At 41.6% G+C, this 18083-nt stretch overlaps 1 protein-coding gene across 3 annotated transcripts in view; it reads right to left on the bottom strand.

Annotated features, from left to right (window-relative positions):
* paplna (papilin a, proteoglycan-like sulfated glycoprotein) overlaps positions 1-18083 on the bottom strand; it is a 108951-nt gene that overhangs the window by 44549 nt on the left and 46319 nt on the right. For all 3 annotated transcript variants that reach the window (XM_060934697.1, XM_060934696.1, XM_060934698.1), the window contains 7 exons: positions 16485-16689; positions 11823-12002; positions 11557-11707; positions 7388-7471; positions 6644-6767; positions 599-683; positions 401-506 (listed from right to left, as the gene is read on the bottom strand). In XM_060934697.1, coding sequence (XP_060790680.1) covers positions 401-506; positions 599-683; positions 6644-6767; positions 7388-7471; positions 11557-11707; positions 11823-12002; positions 16485-16689 — 935 coding nt within the window. The remainder of the gene's footprint in view (positions 1-400; positions 507-598; positions 684-6643; positions 6768-7387; positions 7472-11556; positions 11708-11822; positions 12003-16484; positions 16690-18083) is intronic.

The raw sequence follows: 18083 nt of genomic DNA, 5'->3' as shown, positions 1-18083 counted from the left end.
GATTGATGTTGCAAAATGTCACCAACTTGTTCATTCCATGCCTAGAAGACTTGGTGCTGCCATTAAAAATCATGGAGGCCATACAAAGTACTAGATGTAGTAGTTTTTGTTGTGGGGTGTACTCATTTTTGCACCACCCTAATTTGAGTAAAACTGAAAAATGTGTAGTCTAAGTTTATATTATTAACCTTACTTTCACGTTATAAGTTAAACAGATGTTATATTAAACTTTGTCTTTTCAACATTTTGGAAATTGTTTGTCTTCATTGAGATATCGTTTAAAATGTTACTTTTCAAAGGGGGTGGACTCATTTACGCTGAGCACTGTACCAATTAAACTATGGAAAAATCAAGTGGGGAAACACAACAATGCACGTTCGCTGCTATGTTCATAACTTACTCCTGCTAGGTGGAACAGGACAGCCTTCTCCATTCGCACCACGAGCTGCAGTCACGCCATCAAAACAGCAGCCGTATGTGGATCTACTGCAGACCTCATGCCCCGACTGGAAGAGGGGACAGAAAGAGACAGATGTAGGGAGAAAAACTAGAGATAACCTTTATACAGAATAATCCACAAACAATAGCTGATACTCACAGCTGGGACTAGAGAGACATATTCAGGACAGCCCTCCTTATTGGGTCCATGTGCTTGAGTCACACTGTCCTGACAACAGCCATATCTAAGAGATGTGATCATTACACGGGGGGGGGAGCAGCCACAAACAGACATGCATATGAGATGTATTAAAAAAAACACTCAGAGATACAATTCTTTAATAAAAGTGGAGCCATATGAACACGTGAAACTTTACGTGCTTGTTTCAATTTCTTTAGTGAACATGTAAAAGGCACCTGGCAACACGTACTGTATTTATCATTTGCCGAATCCCCAAGCATGTGAAAGGGATTTCAGTGTGTATTTGTTTATTAATTTAAGATGTTTATTTATTTAAGATGTAGCCTATGTAATATTTAAATTTAAACTGACAAATTAGAAATTCAATTCTAAAATATTTAACAGTTATTCCACAAAGGGCGGCACGGTGGTGTAGTGGTTAGCGCTGTCGCCTCACAGCAAGAAGGTCCGGGTTCGAGCCCCGGGGCCGGCGAGGGCCTTTCTGTGTGGAGTTTGCATGTTCTCCCCGTGTCCGCGTGGGTTTCCTCCGGGTGCTCCGGTTTCCCCCACAGTCCAAAGACATGCAGGTTAGGTTAACTGGTGGCTCTAAATTGACCGTAGGTGTGAATGTGAGTGTGAAAGGTTGTCTGTGTCTATGTGTCAGCCCTGTGATGACCTGGCGACTTGTCCAGGGTGTACCCCGCCTTTCGCCCGTAGTCAGCTGGGATAGGCTCCAGCTTGCCTGCGACCCTGTAGAAGGATAAAGCGGCTAGAGATAATGAGATGAGATGAGTTATTCCACAAAATCAAGTCGTACATGAGCTGATAGCCGACGAGGCACAGAGCACTGAGTTGGCTATAAGCCATGTATGATGAGATTGAGTGGAATAACTTTTATTCTATCCACATTCACTGGGTTTTGAGAAACAGAACTTTTTTATTTTTTGCAAATTCGCTAAATAAAAACTTTATACAAAACGTCCAACAAAATAATTTCTGATTCGAATGTAAACAAAGTAGCAAAATGACAGGAGCAATTTGTGAAAAATGCTATAATAATAATTACTGAATTTTTTTTTAAAAAGGCACGTTATTTCCATCAAATACTTTCATTCCATATTTTGGTGCCCTTTTTTTTTTTTTTAAGGTGTCAGGGTGCAGGCACTTACGGATGCAGGCGCAGGGGAGAGCAGGAGAAGCAAATTGGAAACGAAGCCAAATCGGAGGTCAAGAATCGTCACCAGAAAAACGGCAAGGGTCGGTTGATCGGCTGACAGAACAACATGGGCTGGACGAGAAGACGAGGTCGAGGAGAACGTAAACAAAGTCGAGATAACGAGAAAACAGGCAGAAAGTAAACGGCTCAGTACGACAGGAGAGAAACACCGAACGATACTTCGCAACTAGAGTGAGTGAGAGAGGGGTTAAAAGCACATACGCAGAACCATGGCCTCACTTTCGTTTATAAATGCCTTGAGACCTCAAGAATGGCACAGGAATAGTTTTAAGCATTAACAATAAATCTAATATAGTCATTTTTACGATTCAAGTAATTCATACAGTATAGGTAGCGGTCTGAGTGAAGGACCTTGACGTCCATAACATCACAACAGGAAGTCTACCGGTCTCATCGCCATTTCCGCTATACTAAAACACAGAGCTGACTGCAACTCCGATCCTGCATTTTTGAGTTAATTTATTACCATGCCACGTAGATGTGTTGCTGGCCGGTGCAGCAACATGACAGAAGGTGGATTTACGTTGCATTCATGGCCCAAGAATGTTCAAACTGCAAAGATTTGGACGCATTTTGCAAGTTGTTCATGGGCACACTGGGCGGCTATGAAGTGGTCTCTCCTCTGCTCTGCACATTTTACTGAAGACTCGTATGAAACCTCTGATCTGTTGAGGAGCGTTGGCTATAAGCCCGTACTGAAAGAGGGTGCAGTACCAACAATTAAATAAAACTATAAGAAAAGGAAAGTATTTATTTTATTTATTTTTTTAAAAGGAAAGCAAGTTCAGTTGCACCAGTTTTCCCGGAGTGTGAGCTGAGGGTTGTTGGTAAAACCCGGGACAGGACGGGACATATCGCTCGGACAGTGACCTCCCCGCTAAAACCGGTGGCGTTCTGTTCCGTCCCAGGTTTTAGTAATTGCCTGAGCCGAGCAGTAATGGTGGAGTCCTCAGTAATGGAGAAAATGGAGAATGAGTGGAGCAGCCATCTGATTTCTCTGCTGGATATTGCTGCCATCTCACCCTTACGTGGAAGAAGCGAATGGACGGAGAACTGAACGAACAACTGAAAGTCAGATTATTTCAAAACAGTCAGCCACAAGATCGGCCTTCAAGAAGCGAGAACACAGACGGGTAAGCTCCGACTCTCATTTGGATACAAAGCAACAAAAACAACACGTTGTTTACCTGCATTTAGATTAATATATGTAACTTGTATTGTGTGTTTAAGTTACCAGTATAAGATTATTTAATTTGCTTCAGAATGTGATTGTCTCAGTTCATCTGATTATTTAATTAGCCTTTTACGTTTTATCAGTGAAAATGCATGCATGTACATGTATGTTGCATAAGTTATAACACCCATCCTGTTTTAATGAGTCAACCCACAATCAATGAAGTCAAATCAGTCTTAGTTGAGCAAGTCGGTAACGGTATTTCTTACTTTCACCATAAATTTTTATTTATATGACTTTGGTCTATAGCTGTAAAAGGCCTCGGCCTTAAAACCGGTTACCGCAGTGACGTCACGCACTCAGGGCTGGCTGGCTCAGCGGGGCAGCTCGAATACCAACTTTGCGGTCGATTTTAACTCTCAAAAATATATATTTTTTATTCCCATTTATGCAGCAGACAAGAGTCAAGGATGGAGATACTATCCACTCAGAAATTTATTTAAAAATAAAGGTTCTGTGCATCTCCTTTAAGTAGCGGAGCTAATTGACTAGGAAATGAGAGACAGGTGTAATTAATATGCAGGAGACAGAAGGCGCTGTGATTCTTGGGAGTTGTAGTTTAGAGTGGCCATGTTTGGAGGCTGTTTCGAGCTGGCGGTCTCAATCATAGATTTGCTCTCAATGCTGTTACTGACATTAGGGTTTTCTTCTTCTTCTTCTTTAGGGTTTTTTGGCAGTTGGCAAACCAATTTAAAAGTGCATTACCGCCACCGACTGGGCTGGAGTATGGAACAGGAGATATGAACAACTATATTCTTTAAGCTATTTCTGTTTCTTTTAAATATTTGAAAAAACTTTTGGAGTTTTGTTTTCAAATAGAGTTTGTATTTCATCCTCGGTTAGTTCAGCAACACGCTCCTCCATTTTGTTTTTCTCTACTCAAGGTATATAAGCCGATATCCTAGTAGTAGAGTAGCCAATCAGAGTGCACAATTGCACATATCCAGTGAATGTGGAGAGAATTATTTTTATTATACAAGTAAAAATTAAGTTCCATTTTTCGAATGATAGAAGGTTGAGCAGAACTCCAACTTCAACTAATGTAGTTAAAATTAAAATGGATGCACTTACAGCGTGAGGATTTGGACTGTGCTTTAACTCGTTTCAGACCAGATCTAGAAACATGGTGCACACATGGTGTTTTACATATCAGTCACAACTGTTTTATACCAAATCTTCTGGACTGAGAGTCGCATGTACGACAGTGGAAACTGTGCACAGTTCATTTGATCAAAAATTAGTTACAGGTTTCCAGAAATGATGAAACCTTTTGAATAAGATGTGAAGAATATTAGGTCTATCTGCAATGCTGATGTGGTTTGTGGCACAAACTGTTTTTACCTCATGTGTCATATTTTAGGCTTCAGTAACTTGTTTGATTTCAATTTCAAGTCAAGAGTCTTTGGGTAGTTATTACCTAGATTATGTTTTCACCTCTGTTTGTTTGTTTGCTTGATCATTCCCAATGTACCTCAAAAAGTAGTGAATGGATTTTGATGAAATTTGAAAGAAAGATGAGCCATGGGCCAAGGAACAATTGATTAGATTGTGATGCAAATCTGGATATATATGTGGATCCAGGAAACTTTTATCTTTTCCCAACGTAACTCAAAAAGTAGTGAATGGATTTTGATGAAATTTGGTGGACAGCTTTAGTATTATCCTAGGTTAAAGTGATTTGATTTTGATGATGATAATAATATATGACTTGACGGATGTATGCACTCTACCAAGTGCTCTTCTAGTTAATTTGCGCTAGCAGCGGTAGCGCAAACTGTTACTCTCACTAAGGATCTTTCTACTTTATTATTATTATTATTATTATTAAATCTTATTACACTGGTCAGCAATTTTTCAGAAGTTGTCTGCTTCAGAGATGTAATTGGCTGTTTGTTTATGAAATTTGGTGTGTTGAATTCAAATGAGACAATTAAAACAGCTGATTGGCTACGACTTCCAAGATATTTAAGATTTTACATTTTATACTTATGTACATTGTGTAGACAGGAACGTTTTAAGTATAAATTGTAAACCTAGGTCTCTTCATGTGTTTATGTTTGGTTTACATGATATTTCACCTGTTCTCTTTACGCAACACTAGAAAATCAGCAAAAAGTTTATATATTTTAAGTTCGTTTCTTAGACAAGGATTTTTTTTTTAAGCTTGTTACCTCGTTAACAGTTTCGGTGAGAATCTCCCGCCTTCTTCAGAAACAGTTACCAGATGTCGAGTGGTGATGTGCCTTATCAGCTGATGTTGCGTTACGGAGGCGTGAACGTCCCGCCCAATTTGACAGGTAGTTCACGCCTCCTGCTGTCAGGTCGCTCCTCCAGGATGGCGCTCCAGGTGTGTGACAGCGCGTACGCTCCCTCATCCCGGTTCATCGTCCTCTGCGCCCGCTTACGTATCTCCACTGCCTCTAAAATCCAATGCTGGAATCTATTTTCTTCAACGCGAATGACTCTGGCCTCTTCCGTAACGCAACATCAGCTGATAAGGCACGTCACCACTCAACATCTGGTGACTGTTTCTGAAGAAGGCGGGAGATTCTCGCCGAAACTGTTAACGAGGTAACAAGCTTAAAAAAAAAATCCTTGTCTAAGAAACGAACTTAAAATATCTGTAATAGTTAGACATAATGAACATCCACTACATAGCAAAAAGTTTATGTAAATAAAATGTATCATGAACCAAATGGCAAAAAACAATTATGTATAACTACTGAATAGGTTTAGTCCTTATTCAGTGCGTACTCAGTGCTTTTTGGCATCTTTTCTCTTGCATTCAAGAAACAGAGCATCTCTTGTCAAGCTTGTCAAGCAAAGACTTAATCTCGAGGGCATAGCACTGTATGTTTTTTTTTTTTTTTAGCTGATATAGGGCAATTTGTTCAGCAGAGTGATGCAAGTTGACTTATGATTGCATCATCAGGGACTTCTAGGAATAACATGATATCATGTATGATGCAATACCGGCTTCAGATTGCATCATTCATTTTTTGGCCAAAAAATAAGTAATATCCAAACCCAATCATAGATTTATTCATCGAGCAAATCTTGAAAACTAGAGCCAATGAACAATTTGAAGTTTCATTTTTGTTCTCAGCGACCCAGAATTAGTAAAGTTTGACTATATTTATTTCAGAAGCATTTTGGCTGTAGACCAGTGTTGTTATTATTCTCCTAATGTTTTTTAGGATGCTATTTCTCCCTCAGTTTTCAACCAATCATCACCATGAAGAATACGTCTGGGCTGAATTAAGTTGCTATGACTTTTGGTGCTGATCCAGATCACCAAACCAGAATGATCCATGAAAAACGGCCTTTTTTCGCCTCACTAAGCATCATTCTCTGTCTCTTACCATTCCGGATCTATAGGGTACGGTGACCAGAAGTCCTAGTTTGTAAGCGCTAGCACAAATTACTGTGACTTTAGTCACAGTATCTATCTAGTTCTTAGACTGCATTTCCATTAAAGTCAGAAAAAAACCCAAATATTGTGATGCTAGCTTGCTATTTTGTCTAACCCTATTTAAAATCATGTCTTGTGTACCTGGTGTGGGCACAGGATGATGTTTGATAACAACCCTGCCCATGAGGTCCACTGGCTGGAGTCACGCCATCATGACAACATCCAAACGCAGTCTGATGACAGTAAGGAACGTCCCACTGGTTAACTGAGTGAGATGGTGAGAAAAGAGTGAAAGACACACTTACTGAGAAAGAAACAGTACACTTGGATTACTTTGCAGTATGATAATATTGAGATCATATTGAAAGCGAAAGGAGACATGAATGCATTACGAAAACTGAGACCGAGGTCAGAAGGATACAAAGCGTAAAGAGAAACTGAAACTAATACAGACAGTCAGAAAGAAAGTGGCCTGAGCAGAAAACAGACAGAACAAAAGACCGAGATGAGACAGATGTGCATGCAGACACATGCAGGCACATAATAATTTAATTATAGTAAACAGAAACCTTTTCATTTTGAGAGTAGTTCACAAAACAGCAATCCGAGAAGCTACTGAGACATGTCGACAACCGAGAGGTCATCAGAGGACTTGCACAGGCCATGGTGAGAGCAGAAAAGCCCCAGTCGAGTGCCTCTGAACTATTTTAATCACACAGACAGACCCCCCCCCATAAGCATGCCAATCAGGGCCGGTTAATTAGTGCCAGGACAGAGGAGTGATGCAGTGCACTGCTGGGAAAAACAGGAGAAGGGAGAGATGTGAGGCAGCAGAACTGAGGTGTGAGGAGCAAATCACAGCTGGATGAGAGTTGAGGGGGGAACCTGTGGTGGTGTCCTCAGGATTGTAGGGGTAGAACCCGACAATGGTGTTCTCATAGCCTCTTGGGTCTTGCATGCTGGGCACCACTGTTTAATACGAGCAACAAAACAAAAATGCTGCAGGTCAGTATGCACATCAATCAGTTATTTTTGCTAAGCACCTCCAACATTGATTTTGATTGTGGACAAGCTTTCGATTGCATATTTAACATATTTATGTTAAAACACTGACTTATTAAAGATGATCTGTGTCCACAAAGAATGTAAAAAAAACCTGATTCAGAACAGAAAATCGGTCTAACATAAGGCCACGTCAGTTTACCAGTCAAGTTCTGATTCAAATCGAAATGTAAGACAGTTAGATACTGATACTAAAACTGAAGCACCCTTCTCAGTGTGTGTGTGTCTTACCGACATACGACATTTTTTGAGAAGTGAGGACATTTTGGCTGGTCCTCATTTCTTCAAAGGGCTGTTTGAGGGTTAAGACTTTATTTTAGGGTTCAAGGTAGAATTAGTTTGAGGTTAGGGTTAGGGTAGGGACTGAGGTTAGGCATTGGTGGTGTAGTGGTTAGCACTGTCACCTCACAGCAAGAAGGTTCTGGGTTTGAGCCCAGCGGACGACGGGGCCTTTCTTGCCCCTTTTCCACCAAATCAGTTCCAGGGCTGGTTCGGGGCCAGTGCTTAATTTGGAACCGGGTTTTCTGTTTCCACTGACAAAGAACTGGCTCTGGGGCCAGAAAAACTGGTTCCAGGCTAGCACCAGCTCTTTGCTGGGCCAGAGGAAAGAACCGCTTACGTCAGCGGCGGGGCGGAGATGAGCAATTCCAGCGTTATGGACGTGACACTTGAACTCAAAATGGCAACAAATGACCCAGTGCATGTTTTATCGTCTCCCAGTATTTAAATAGGTGTTGCATATTTTAAAGCTGTACCATACTGGAGAAGTGATAGAACAAGAACAATTCCCATAGTACATCTAGGGCATGCCAGAAAATGCCAATAAAAGATGCGTTATGGATGTGACAGAAAAAGTATCACTTTTCATGGGTGACTGTACATTTTTATCAAACTCTGTGAAATTGTAAACCTAATGTCGAAATGGAGATATCCATTTGATAGAGGGGTCCAAGGTGAATATTAAAAAATCTTTGTTTAAAATATTTTGTATTTCATGCAGAGTTTCGGAAGGAAAAGTCAGCATTATGGATGTGACGAAATTCCGTTACGGATGTGACGCGTCTGAAATAGACATGGCGTATGTTTAGAAAATCAGCAATTTAACCACCATAACCCTTTGAAAAACTCTCTAAATATCAGCTAAAACTATCAAAGTTCTTAAATAATATTTAGGATGGCTATTGTTTTGCTGTTTTGTGGATTTTAGCATACATTTCTGTGGCTTGTGGCAATAATATAGAATTGTACATGATCAAAGTTGATTTTAGCTTGGGGTTTACATTATAAGAAAGAAAGACTGACAGTGACACATTAGGTTGGTTACAAATTGGTTCAACTTATTCACATCTGTAAAATACAGGCCTAGGTGATATCTCTGGGAGTGGTTTTGATGTATTACATGTTGCTTTATTTTTGCATGGTGAGGTTGACATTTACATGGAATTGCCCAGCTGTTAAGACCAACAACAATAGCAAGACCGTGAAAGGTCGCCATTTTTAAACAAGCGATGAGATATCATGGATGCAGTAAAGCAGCAGTCATCCAGTATTGTTGTTGTTGCTGCTTCTTCTTCTTCTTCTTCTTCTTCTCCGTGTTGTTGTTACTTCGATGCTTGCGCCAAGGTTTATGCAAACACAGCGACGTAACTGACGTATACAGTGACGTAATGACGTGGCTCCCCTTAGCACCCCAAGCTATGGAAAAGCAAACTGGTTCTCAGCTGGCTCGCAAGTTGAACGAGTTGTGAACCAGCACCAGCACTGGCCCCAAACCAGCCCTGGAACTGATTTGGTGGAAAAGGGGTATCTGTGTGGAGTTTGCATGTTCTCCCCATGTCTACGTGGGTTTCTTCCGGGTGCTCCGGTTTCCCCCACAGTTCAAAGACATGTGGTTCGGCTAACATGGGGCAGCCATGGCCTGAAGGTTGGGCTGAAGTGCCCTTGAACAAGTGCCCTTGAACACCTAACCCCCAACTGCACCCAAGGCGCTGTAGCGTAGCTACCCACTGTTCTGGGTATGTGTGTGTGCTCACTGCTCACTTGTGTGTGCATGTGTGTGTTCACTGCTTCAGATGGGTTAAATACAGAGGAGAAATTTCACTGTGTGCTTAAGTCTGTGCTTGAGTGTACGTGTGACAAATAAAGACTTCTTCTTTAGCTGTGATGGTTAAGGTTAGAGTAAGGGGCTCAGGAGTGCATGATGTCAATGAGTGGCCACACAAAGATAGAAGTACAAGAATGTGTGTAAGAGAGAGAGAGAGCATATAAGAGTGTGAGAAAGAGAGCTCAAATTTCTTTCAGAGCTCAAAGGAATGACAACCCCCGAAATTGTTTTGCAGGTGCTCTCGTTGCCCATAGACAGGGTAGTGGGATTTAAAAAAAAAAAAAGAAAAAAAGAAAAAGACACCTACATGTTCACAGTTTACTGTTACATTTAAAGGAGAACTGAAGTCATTTTTAAACTTGCTTTATTTCTTAATTAACGTGTTATTCAATTACGTTTTCGGTTTTAGTAACCTTATATCGTGACTTGTATTGGCAACTAATTGCAATTAAATATTATACTTATCGGCCTATTCGGTTTTTAGCCGTGTTAAATTTAGTCCGTTTGGTCCATGGCAGGCGTCGCTTATCCGCGCGATCTTCACGAGACTTGTGCGAGACTTTGAAACATCAAGTGTCAGCCAGGTGTCAGTGCTGCCATTTTGAAAACTGTTTTCCAAACGAAGTATTGCACAAAAACGAGTTTAAATGATGATTACTGGTTACTTTTGTCAAACTTTCCTGTTTCCTATCAAAACAAACAAAACTTCCGGCTTGATTATGTCAGCATTCAAAAGAGGGCGCGCGCGTCTTTTGACAACGTTGGCAGATGTTGGTCACTTTGATTTCCGCTGTACGTTTTACTTCCGTCCTACAATGTCTCGCACAGGTCTCAACGAATCTCGTTTACGGCCGTTGCTTTGACATATGGACTGATATATTACAGAGTGTATTTCAAACACTCATAACTTGCTATAGCAGCGACAAAATAGCGATCAAAAATGCATTCCGATATTTATTAAAATGAGATAAATATCTCATCTCATCTCATTATCTCTAGCCGCTTTATCCTGTTCTACAGGGTCGCAGGCAAGCTGGAGCCTATCCCAGCTGACTACGGGCGAAAGGCGGGGTACACCCTGGACAAGTCGCCAGGTCATCACAGGGCTGACACATAGACACAGACAACCATTCACACTCACATTCACACCTACGCTCAATTTAGAGTCACCAGTTAACCTAACCTGCATGTCTTTGGACTGTGGGGGAAACCGGAGCACCTGGAGGAAACCCACGCGGACACAGGGAGAACATGCAAACTCCGCACAGAAAGGCCCTCGCCAGCCACGGGGCTCGAACCCGGACCTTCTTGCTGTGAGGCGACAGCGCTAACCACTACACCACCGTGCCGCCTGAGATAAATATAATTTTGATAATAAAAAATTTGCTTTCAGTTCCCCTTTAATGTTGTGAAATGGCCCTCACCAGCATATTTTTCTCTCTCTCTTGAAGTTAATGAACACCCCCCCCCAAAAAAAAAAAAAAACCGCTCCGCCTGAAAGCCCAACCAGGAAGTGCAAAGCCTTCTGTCCTACACAGGTTCCTGTAAACTTAATTTAAATGAACTGAATCAAACTGCATCTGAACCGATTCGTACTGGATCACTAGTGAGTTGAAGTGTATTGAATCAGTCCTTGTTTAACAGTATCAGTGAACTATATACAGATTAAAGAGTTAAAGAGTAGGTACTGAGATGTGTACCATATCGTTTTAAAGAGAACGATTCGCACCCTTAATGTTTACAGGAACATGAGTGTGTTTGAGTTTGGTGATGAGAGAGCACGTATAAAATAGTAAAGTATGTACAGCACTGTATGTGTGCTTTAAACCATCAAGCTCACTAATGGTGATAAAATCCTATGTTCTGTGTGTGTGTGGTAGAAACGTACCCTGGGGGCTGTAACAGGGCTGGGTGTTGCAGCTCTCCACAGTAGATGGTTTTGGATAAGCATTACAATGCTCCACCCCATAAATATGTCTCTGGGAGTCTGAACAGATTACCTGCCGCTCCCGAAGCCCCGAGCTACAGCTCTTAGAACACTGAAAGTGAGAGAGAGAGAGAGAGAGAGAGAGTGCATAGAACTTATGAGCTGCTATGTATACATAAACACACAATGACTGAAACTAGTGCTTTAAGTGCTAGTGCACATCTCACCAGCCCCCAGTCACCAATGTGCCAGCCAATCCGGGTTAAACAGACAGGCATCTCGCACGTCTGCGTGCTTGGTGGCTTGTGAAGACTGGCGCACATGTAATCTGCAACATGGTTTCCTCCTGCCGAACCCACACACATCACCTGTCTGGTCTGCTCTCCAGAGCCACAAGTCACAGAGCACTGCATGGGCACAAACATAAAATTATATACTGCAGTGTTTACAATTACACCTGAATTAAAGGTACAGCCTGCCTGTCATGTTTAAAAGCATCTCTAGACCTATAAAATAATAATTTATACTATGCCATAGGGGGCGGCACAGTGGTGTAGTGGTTAGCGCTGTCGCCTCACAGCAAGAAGGTCCTGGGTTCGAGCCCCGGGGCCGGCGAGGGCCTTTCTGTGTGGAGTTTGCATGTTCTCCCCGTGTCCGCGTGGGTTTCCTCCGGGTGCTCCGGTTTCCCCCACAGTCCAAAGACATGCAGGTTAGGTTAACTGGTGACTCTAAATTGACCGTAGGTGTGAATGTGAGTGTGAATGGTTGTCTGTGTCTATGTGTCAGCCCTGTGATGACCTGGCGACTTGTCCAGGGTGTACCCCGCCTTTCGCCCGTAGTCAGCTGGGATAGGCTCCAGCTTGCCTGCGACCCTGTAGAAGGATAAAGCGTCTAGAGATAATGAGATGAGATGAGACTATGCCATAGGAACAGAGGAAATATTCATTTGCACTATAAAGCAATATGGCTAGTTTCCTTTGTGGAAATAAAATGTGCATTTATCAGCCAGAGAACTGACTGACGATCAGTAATTAATCATTTGTATGACTTAAAATAATCAGAGAGGGCAGAGATGAGGGAGGTATAACGTGTTTACAGTAAATTCATCTCTCCGGCGTAAAACTGCAATAAATCTGAAATTATTTGCCATAGATCTGATGTATCGTTTATCAAAGTGTACAGAAAGAAGTTCTAAATGTGTGTGCAAGCCCCCGTGTGCACAAGAAAAATCGGTATTTATCAAACATGTACGCACAGCTGGACACACTGGCCATTGATAAATCCACTCGCTACACTCATTTGCATAAAGAAACGCCCTCAAATCACCATATATGGTAAACAACTATATATCAGTACTGTGCAAAAGTCTGAGGCACCCTATTTCTTTCATACAAACTTTGTTATAGATTTCTATTTTATGACTTCTACATTATCGAGTCAGTACAAAAACATTTTAGAATTCCAAACGTTCGGGGGGGTTTTCCAGCACAAAATGAAATGTTATTGAAAAAAAGTGTTTGTATCTGAGCTGCATATTCCATAAGAGAGCACTTTTCGTCATCTCATCATCTCTAGCCGCTTTATCCTGTTCTACAGGGTCGCAGGCAAGCTGGAGCCTATCCCAGCTGACTACGGGCGAAAGGCGGGGTACACCCTGGACAAGTCGCCAGGTCATCACAGGGCTGACACATAGACACAGGCAACCATTCACACTCACATTCACACCTACGGTCAATTTAGAGTCACCAGTTAACCTAACCTGCATGTCTTTGGACTGTGGGGGAAACCGGAGCACCCGGAGGAAACCCACGCAGACACGGGGAGAACCTGCAAACTCCACACAGAAAGGCCCTCGCCGGCCACGGGGCTCGAACCCGGACCTTCTTGCTGTGAGGCGACAGCGCTAACCACTACACCACCGTGCCGCCCGTGCCTAAGACTTTTGCACATATTATATATATCTATATAATAAGTGGCAAAATTTGTTTGTTTCCTTGTTTGTTTGTCTTGAGCTAACGTCGCCATTTCTCGACGGATTTTCACCAAATTTGGCAAGTAGGTCCGGGGATGACCCGGAATTTTACAAATATAAACAAAATTTGTGTATGGGCCCCAGGGGGTCCCTAGTAGGCCCATGGGTGGTGGACGTTTGGATTTTTGTTTGTCTTGGGTTAACGTCACCATTTTTCGACGGATCTTCACCAAATTTGACATGGAAGTCTGGGGGCAACCCAGAATTTTGCAAAACCCAGGCAACGCCAGGTAACCTGCTAGTATATATCCAAGGTTAGTCAAAATTATGTTAATACTAATGAATTATTTTTCTCCTGAATTTGTGGTGCGCCGTGACCGCTGCTGGCGTAATTGGGCCCTACTTTTTTGACACCCCAACAGTGACGTCAGACATCTACTTACAGATGGTGCAGCAGTACGCCATTGATGAACTTCCACTACAGGTCCAATTGGTTTCTACAATCTAAGTGTGAATATAATTTTGACTAACCCTGTATTTAAAAAGTTAATAGTGACACCTTTCTGTTTTAGTCAGCGTTAACTTTTTCAGCAGTTTGCGCTACAGTAGCTCTTCTGTGGGATTGGACCATATAGGCTAGACTTCGTTCCCCATGCAAATCAATGATCCTTCGACACCCATGACCCTGTCACTGGTTGTCCTTCCTTGGACCACTTTTGGTATTTACCACTGCATACCGGGAACACCCCACAAGATGTGCCATTTTGGAGATGCTCAGACCCAGTCGTCCAGCCATCACAAACTGACCCTCATCAAAGTCGCTCAGGTCTTTACGCTTGCCCATTTTTCCTGCTTCCAACACATCAACTTCAAGAATTGACTGTTCTCTTGCTGCCTAATGTATCCCACCCCTTGACAGGTGCCACTGTAATGAGATAATCAGTGTTCTGTGGGTGGCAGAAATGGGCAACTGGACTTGCTTGAAAATTCTTGAAAACGTTTCACCTCTCGTCCAAAAGGCTTCCTCAGTTCTGTCTGACTAATAGGGAGTATCAGATATTTATCTTCTCCTGGATCAGAATCAGAATTCTGATGACCAGCTCATCTAAGGTGTCATTGAGGCATCATGTTGGTGTGGATCACTGGAGGCTGGGTGTGAACGGCGAGTCATTAGGGTGATCAAAGAATTGCCCGTTAGGGTGATCTACCACCCACAGTTTACTATGACCTGGATGATTGAGAATCTTCACAGACAGATAATCAGTGTTATTCACGTCACCTGTCAGTGGTCATAATGTTATGGCTGATCAGTGTATATACAAGTATGTGTGCGCATTCTATTTCCCCAATTACATTTTATAAACTTTGCAATGGCGTGAAAATTCACTTTTGCTGTCTTTTCTGTTGCTGGTTTTGGAAATGTAATGTATTGCACTGTGACCGATATGAATGACAGTAAGACCTCTGCCAACTTTGTTATTAGAGGATTATGTTTTCACCTCTGTTTGTTTGTTTGTTTGATTTTCCCAATGTAACTCAAAAAGTAGTGAATGAATTTTGATGAAATTGACAAAAGGTGGGCCATGGGCTAAGGAACAATTGATTAGAAATTTTGATGCAAATCCAAATATGTGGTTTGGTGGAGGTATCCACTCTACTGAGTGCCTTTCTAGTTCAATTTGTATTTGGGTGGGAAATGCCAGCGCCGTCTCTAATTTCTCTTAAAAAATAGAGATCAACTAAAACCGCACTGGGCAAACAAAACAAAATTGACTGATGTTCCACTCCTTACTCTCAGCCTAAGGCTTTCCAGTGATGCTAAAAACACATTTGTTCCACCGCAAAAGCTGCACGAGCCAAATCTTCAAACATAATCCCACTCAATCTTTAAATGTTACCTTTTATGCAATTTTACTTTATATTTTCATCTGTCTGCAAATTATGAGCACTGAAATCTCTCTCAGTTATGCTGACATGATAGACAGTGCATGACATAAAAGTTCCACATAGTCAGCGTACTTGCTATTACACTCAGGGTTCTTGCACACGCATGATCAGGAGTGTGTGGAAATACACGCAAACTCTCATGGTTTAAAAAATAAAATAAATAAATAAATAAATACCCCACACTTGATAAATCCTATTCAGTGCATAGAATCACGAGTGTGCACAGTTTACACGCAAAACTATGCATATAAATGAGGTTAAATAAATGAGGCTCCTGGTTTGTGAATATTGATTTATTCAGTTTCTTCCACACCTGATTTCACACTTCTGTTTACAGTTTTCTGGCCCTGAATTTAGCTCCGCCCAGCTGTTACAGACCTTCTCAGCTCTGCTCTTTTTACCTTGAAGGCAACTCATAGTTCCTACACTGGGAGTAGGGGCAATGGGGTGAAAGGGAATACTTTCATTGTGACTGCAATTTACTTCATAGACAGCCCTAAAATTAAAAACCGCTCCTTTAAAACGGTCAAAGGTGTTTAAAACTTAAATGTAGTGTGCTTTGTTTTGACTTGTACTGAAATAATAATAATAATAATAATAATAATAATAATAATAATAATGTCTGTTCTTTCTGGGAACTCGGGTTTGCTCAAGAGGTTGCTGACCTCAAAATTTAGATAAATAGTTTTATTTTTCACTGCACTGAATAGCAGGAAATCACCAATTGACCCCACAAGCCAGGAAGTCTCAATACTGCAACATCAGTAGCTCCAAACAAAAACATGATTATAGCTGAGATTGAGAATTTACATCGTGGGACACTCAGTACCAGAATTCAGACTCTCAGGATGTTATAAATCACTAAAATAATCTCATATAGCCTATAGACATACACCTAGTGTTGCGCTTTTATATAATCTGGGCATGTAAGACACAGGACGAGAGTTTACCTGAGGACACACATGTTTACCTGGCTCCATGAAGACACGCTGTACTGTGCACAATGCTGCACGTTGCAGGTTTGCTGGCTGACAGGTCTGGGAGTGTAAGCCTCACACAAAGAGTCTTCTACCAGCCGCCGTCCAGACACGTCATGAGAGATACACTCCACTCGGCGTACCTGAGTGCCCCCACCACACGTCACTGAGCACCGATTCCATTCACTGGCCTTCCAGCTGTGACCCACACACACCAAAAAGCAAACGAACATCAGCACAAGGATGAGCGTAGGACAATCATGATGATGATGATGAGTATAATATGAACTATGCCCAAAGCTCTGCCAGTACATGCAGCTCCCACGGATCTAACCCAAAGCAGCACAGCACACACCTGAACACTGGACCAGTATCACATGTTGGTTCAGTTAAACAACAAAAAAATAAAGTATACACCTTTATAGGAACATTAAAAATAGTGTAAAAGAACATAGAGTAAAAATGACTAAAGGTGATGATACACGGGGCAACTTTTTGGGCAATGTTGCCGAGCAATTCCGCTTCGACACTTTCCCATTGAGATCGGGCAACGTAACTTTCTATCTGAATGATTTTGATCATTTTGGGCAACATTTTAAGATCATCCGATCAGAGTGCTCGCAGCGAATCACATGACCACCTGAAAGCTTCTGAAATGTTCAACAAAGATGCCAGCAGAGGTGGACAAAGTACCCAACTTCATTACTTAAGTCAAAGTACAGATCCCACTGGTCAAATGTTACTCCGATCCAAGTGAAAGTTGTCCAGTCAAATTTTTACTTAAAAGTACAGAAGTACTTGCTTTTTAAAATACTTAAGTATTAAAAGTACATTTTCTGTTAACACATTGTTGTATTATTGCCACAACGCTGACAAAACCTAATGCCGTTACCAAAGACAGAAATGCGAATTCACAAAATGAACGCATGCTGTGCCATCATGGTGGTTTAATGTTAAGCTAGCTAGTCAGTGAAGCTCCACCTGACATGCTAGCAAACTCTTTTCAAACTCGAAATCATATTGGGTAGCTAACGCTACTAGAAAAGAAAGATTTCTACATTCTGTTTATTTGGCAGGATTATGCTAAAACATAGTCCTAAAAGGACTTCAGATAAGTTAACGTTATTCATGTTAGCGTAACTCCATTTTTACATGCTAGCTAAGAGTGTCCAAGTTAACTAGCTATGTGTTAACGTTAGCCGTGGACAAGACTATGGCAACTTGGCGGGCAAATCCAAAGAAAGTCATGTGACTAACCAGACTGCATAGCTATTGCAACATTACCGCTTGCTCTAAAAGCACAGACAACTTCATTGCAAGCTTTCTCTTGGAATAAAACGTTTATATACCTCAATATGCTTCCACAGGTTGGATGGCGAGTTTTTACAGGCTGTGATGTGGTTCATTTTCGGCAAACAAAGCAAACATTTAAAACAAAACAAATCTTTATTCCTTGCAGAAAACTGAAACATGGGTTCTAGGTATGGCCATGGGTGCGTACAGTACATTCCCCAGAAGAACCACCTCCTTTCATCCCACCATCAACTGATCGTGTTAAATAACACTGCTGAGAAATCACTGAACTTGATTTT

This window comes from Neoarius graeffei, chromosome 11 (genome assembly GCF_027579695.1).
Source record: "Neoarius graeffei isolate fNeoGra1 chromosome 11, fNeoGra1.pri, whole genome shotgun sequence".
Classification (NCBI taxonomy): Eukaryota; Metazoa; Chordata; class Actinopteri; order Siluriformes; family Ariidae; genus Neoarius; species Neoarius graeffei.
Note: the sequence above shows the minus strand (reverse complement) of the source record. Positions and strands in the feature narration are given on the sequence as shown.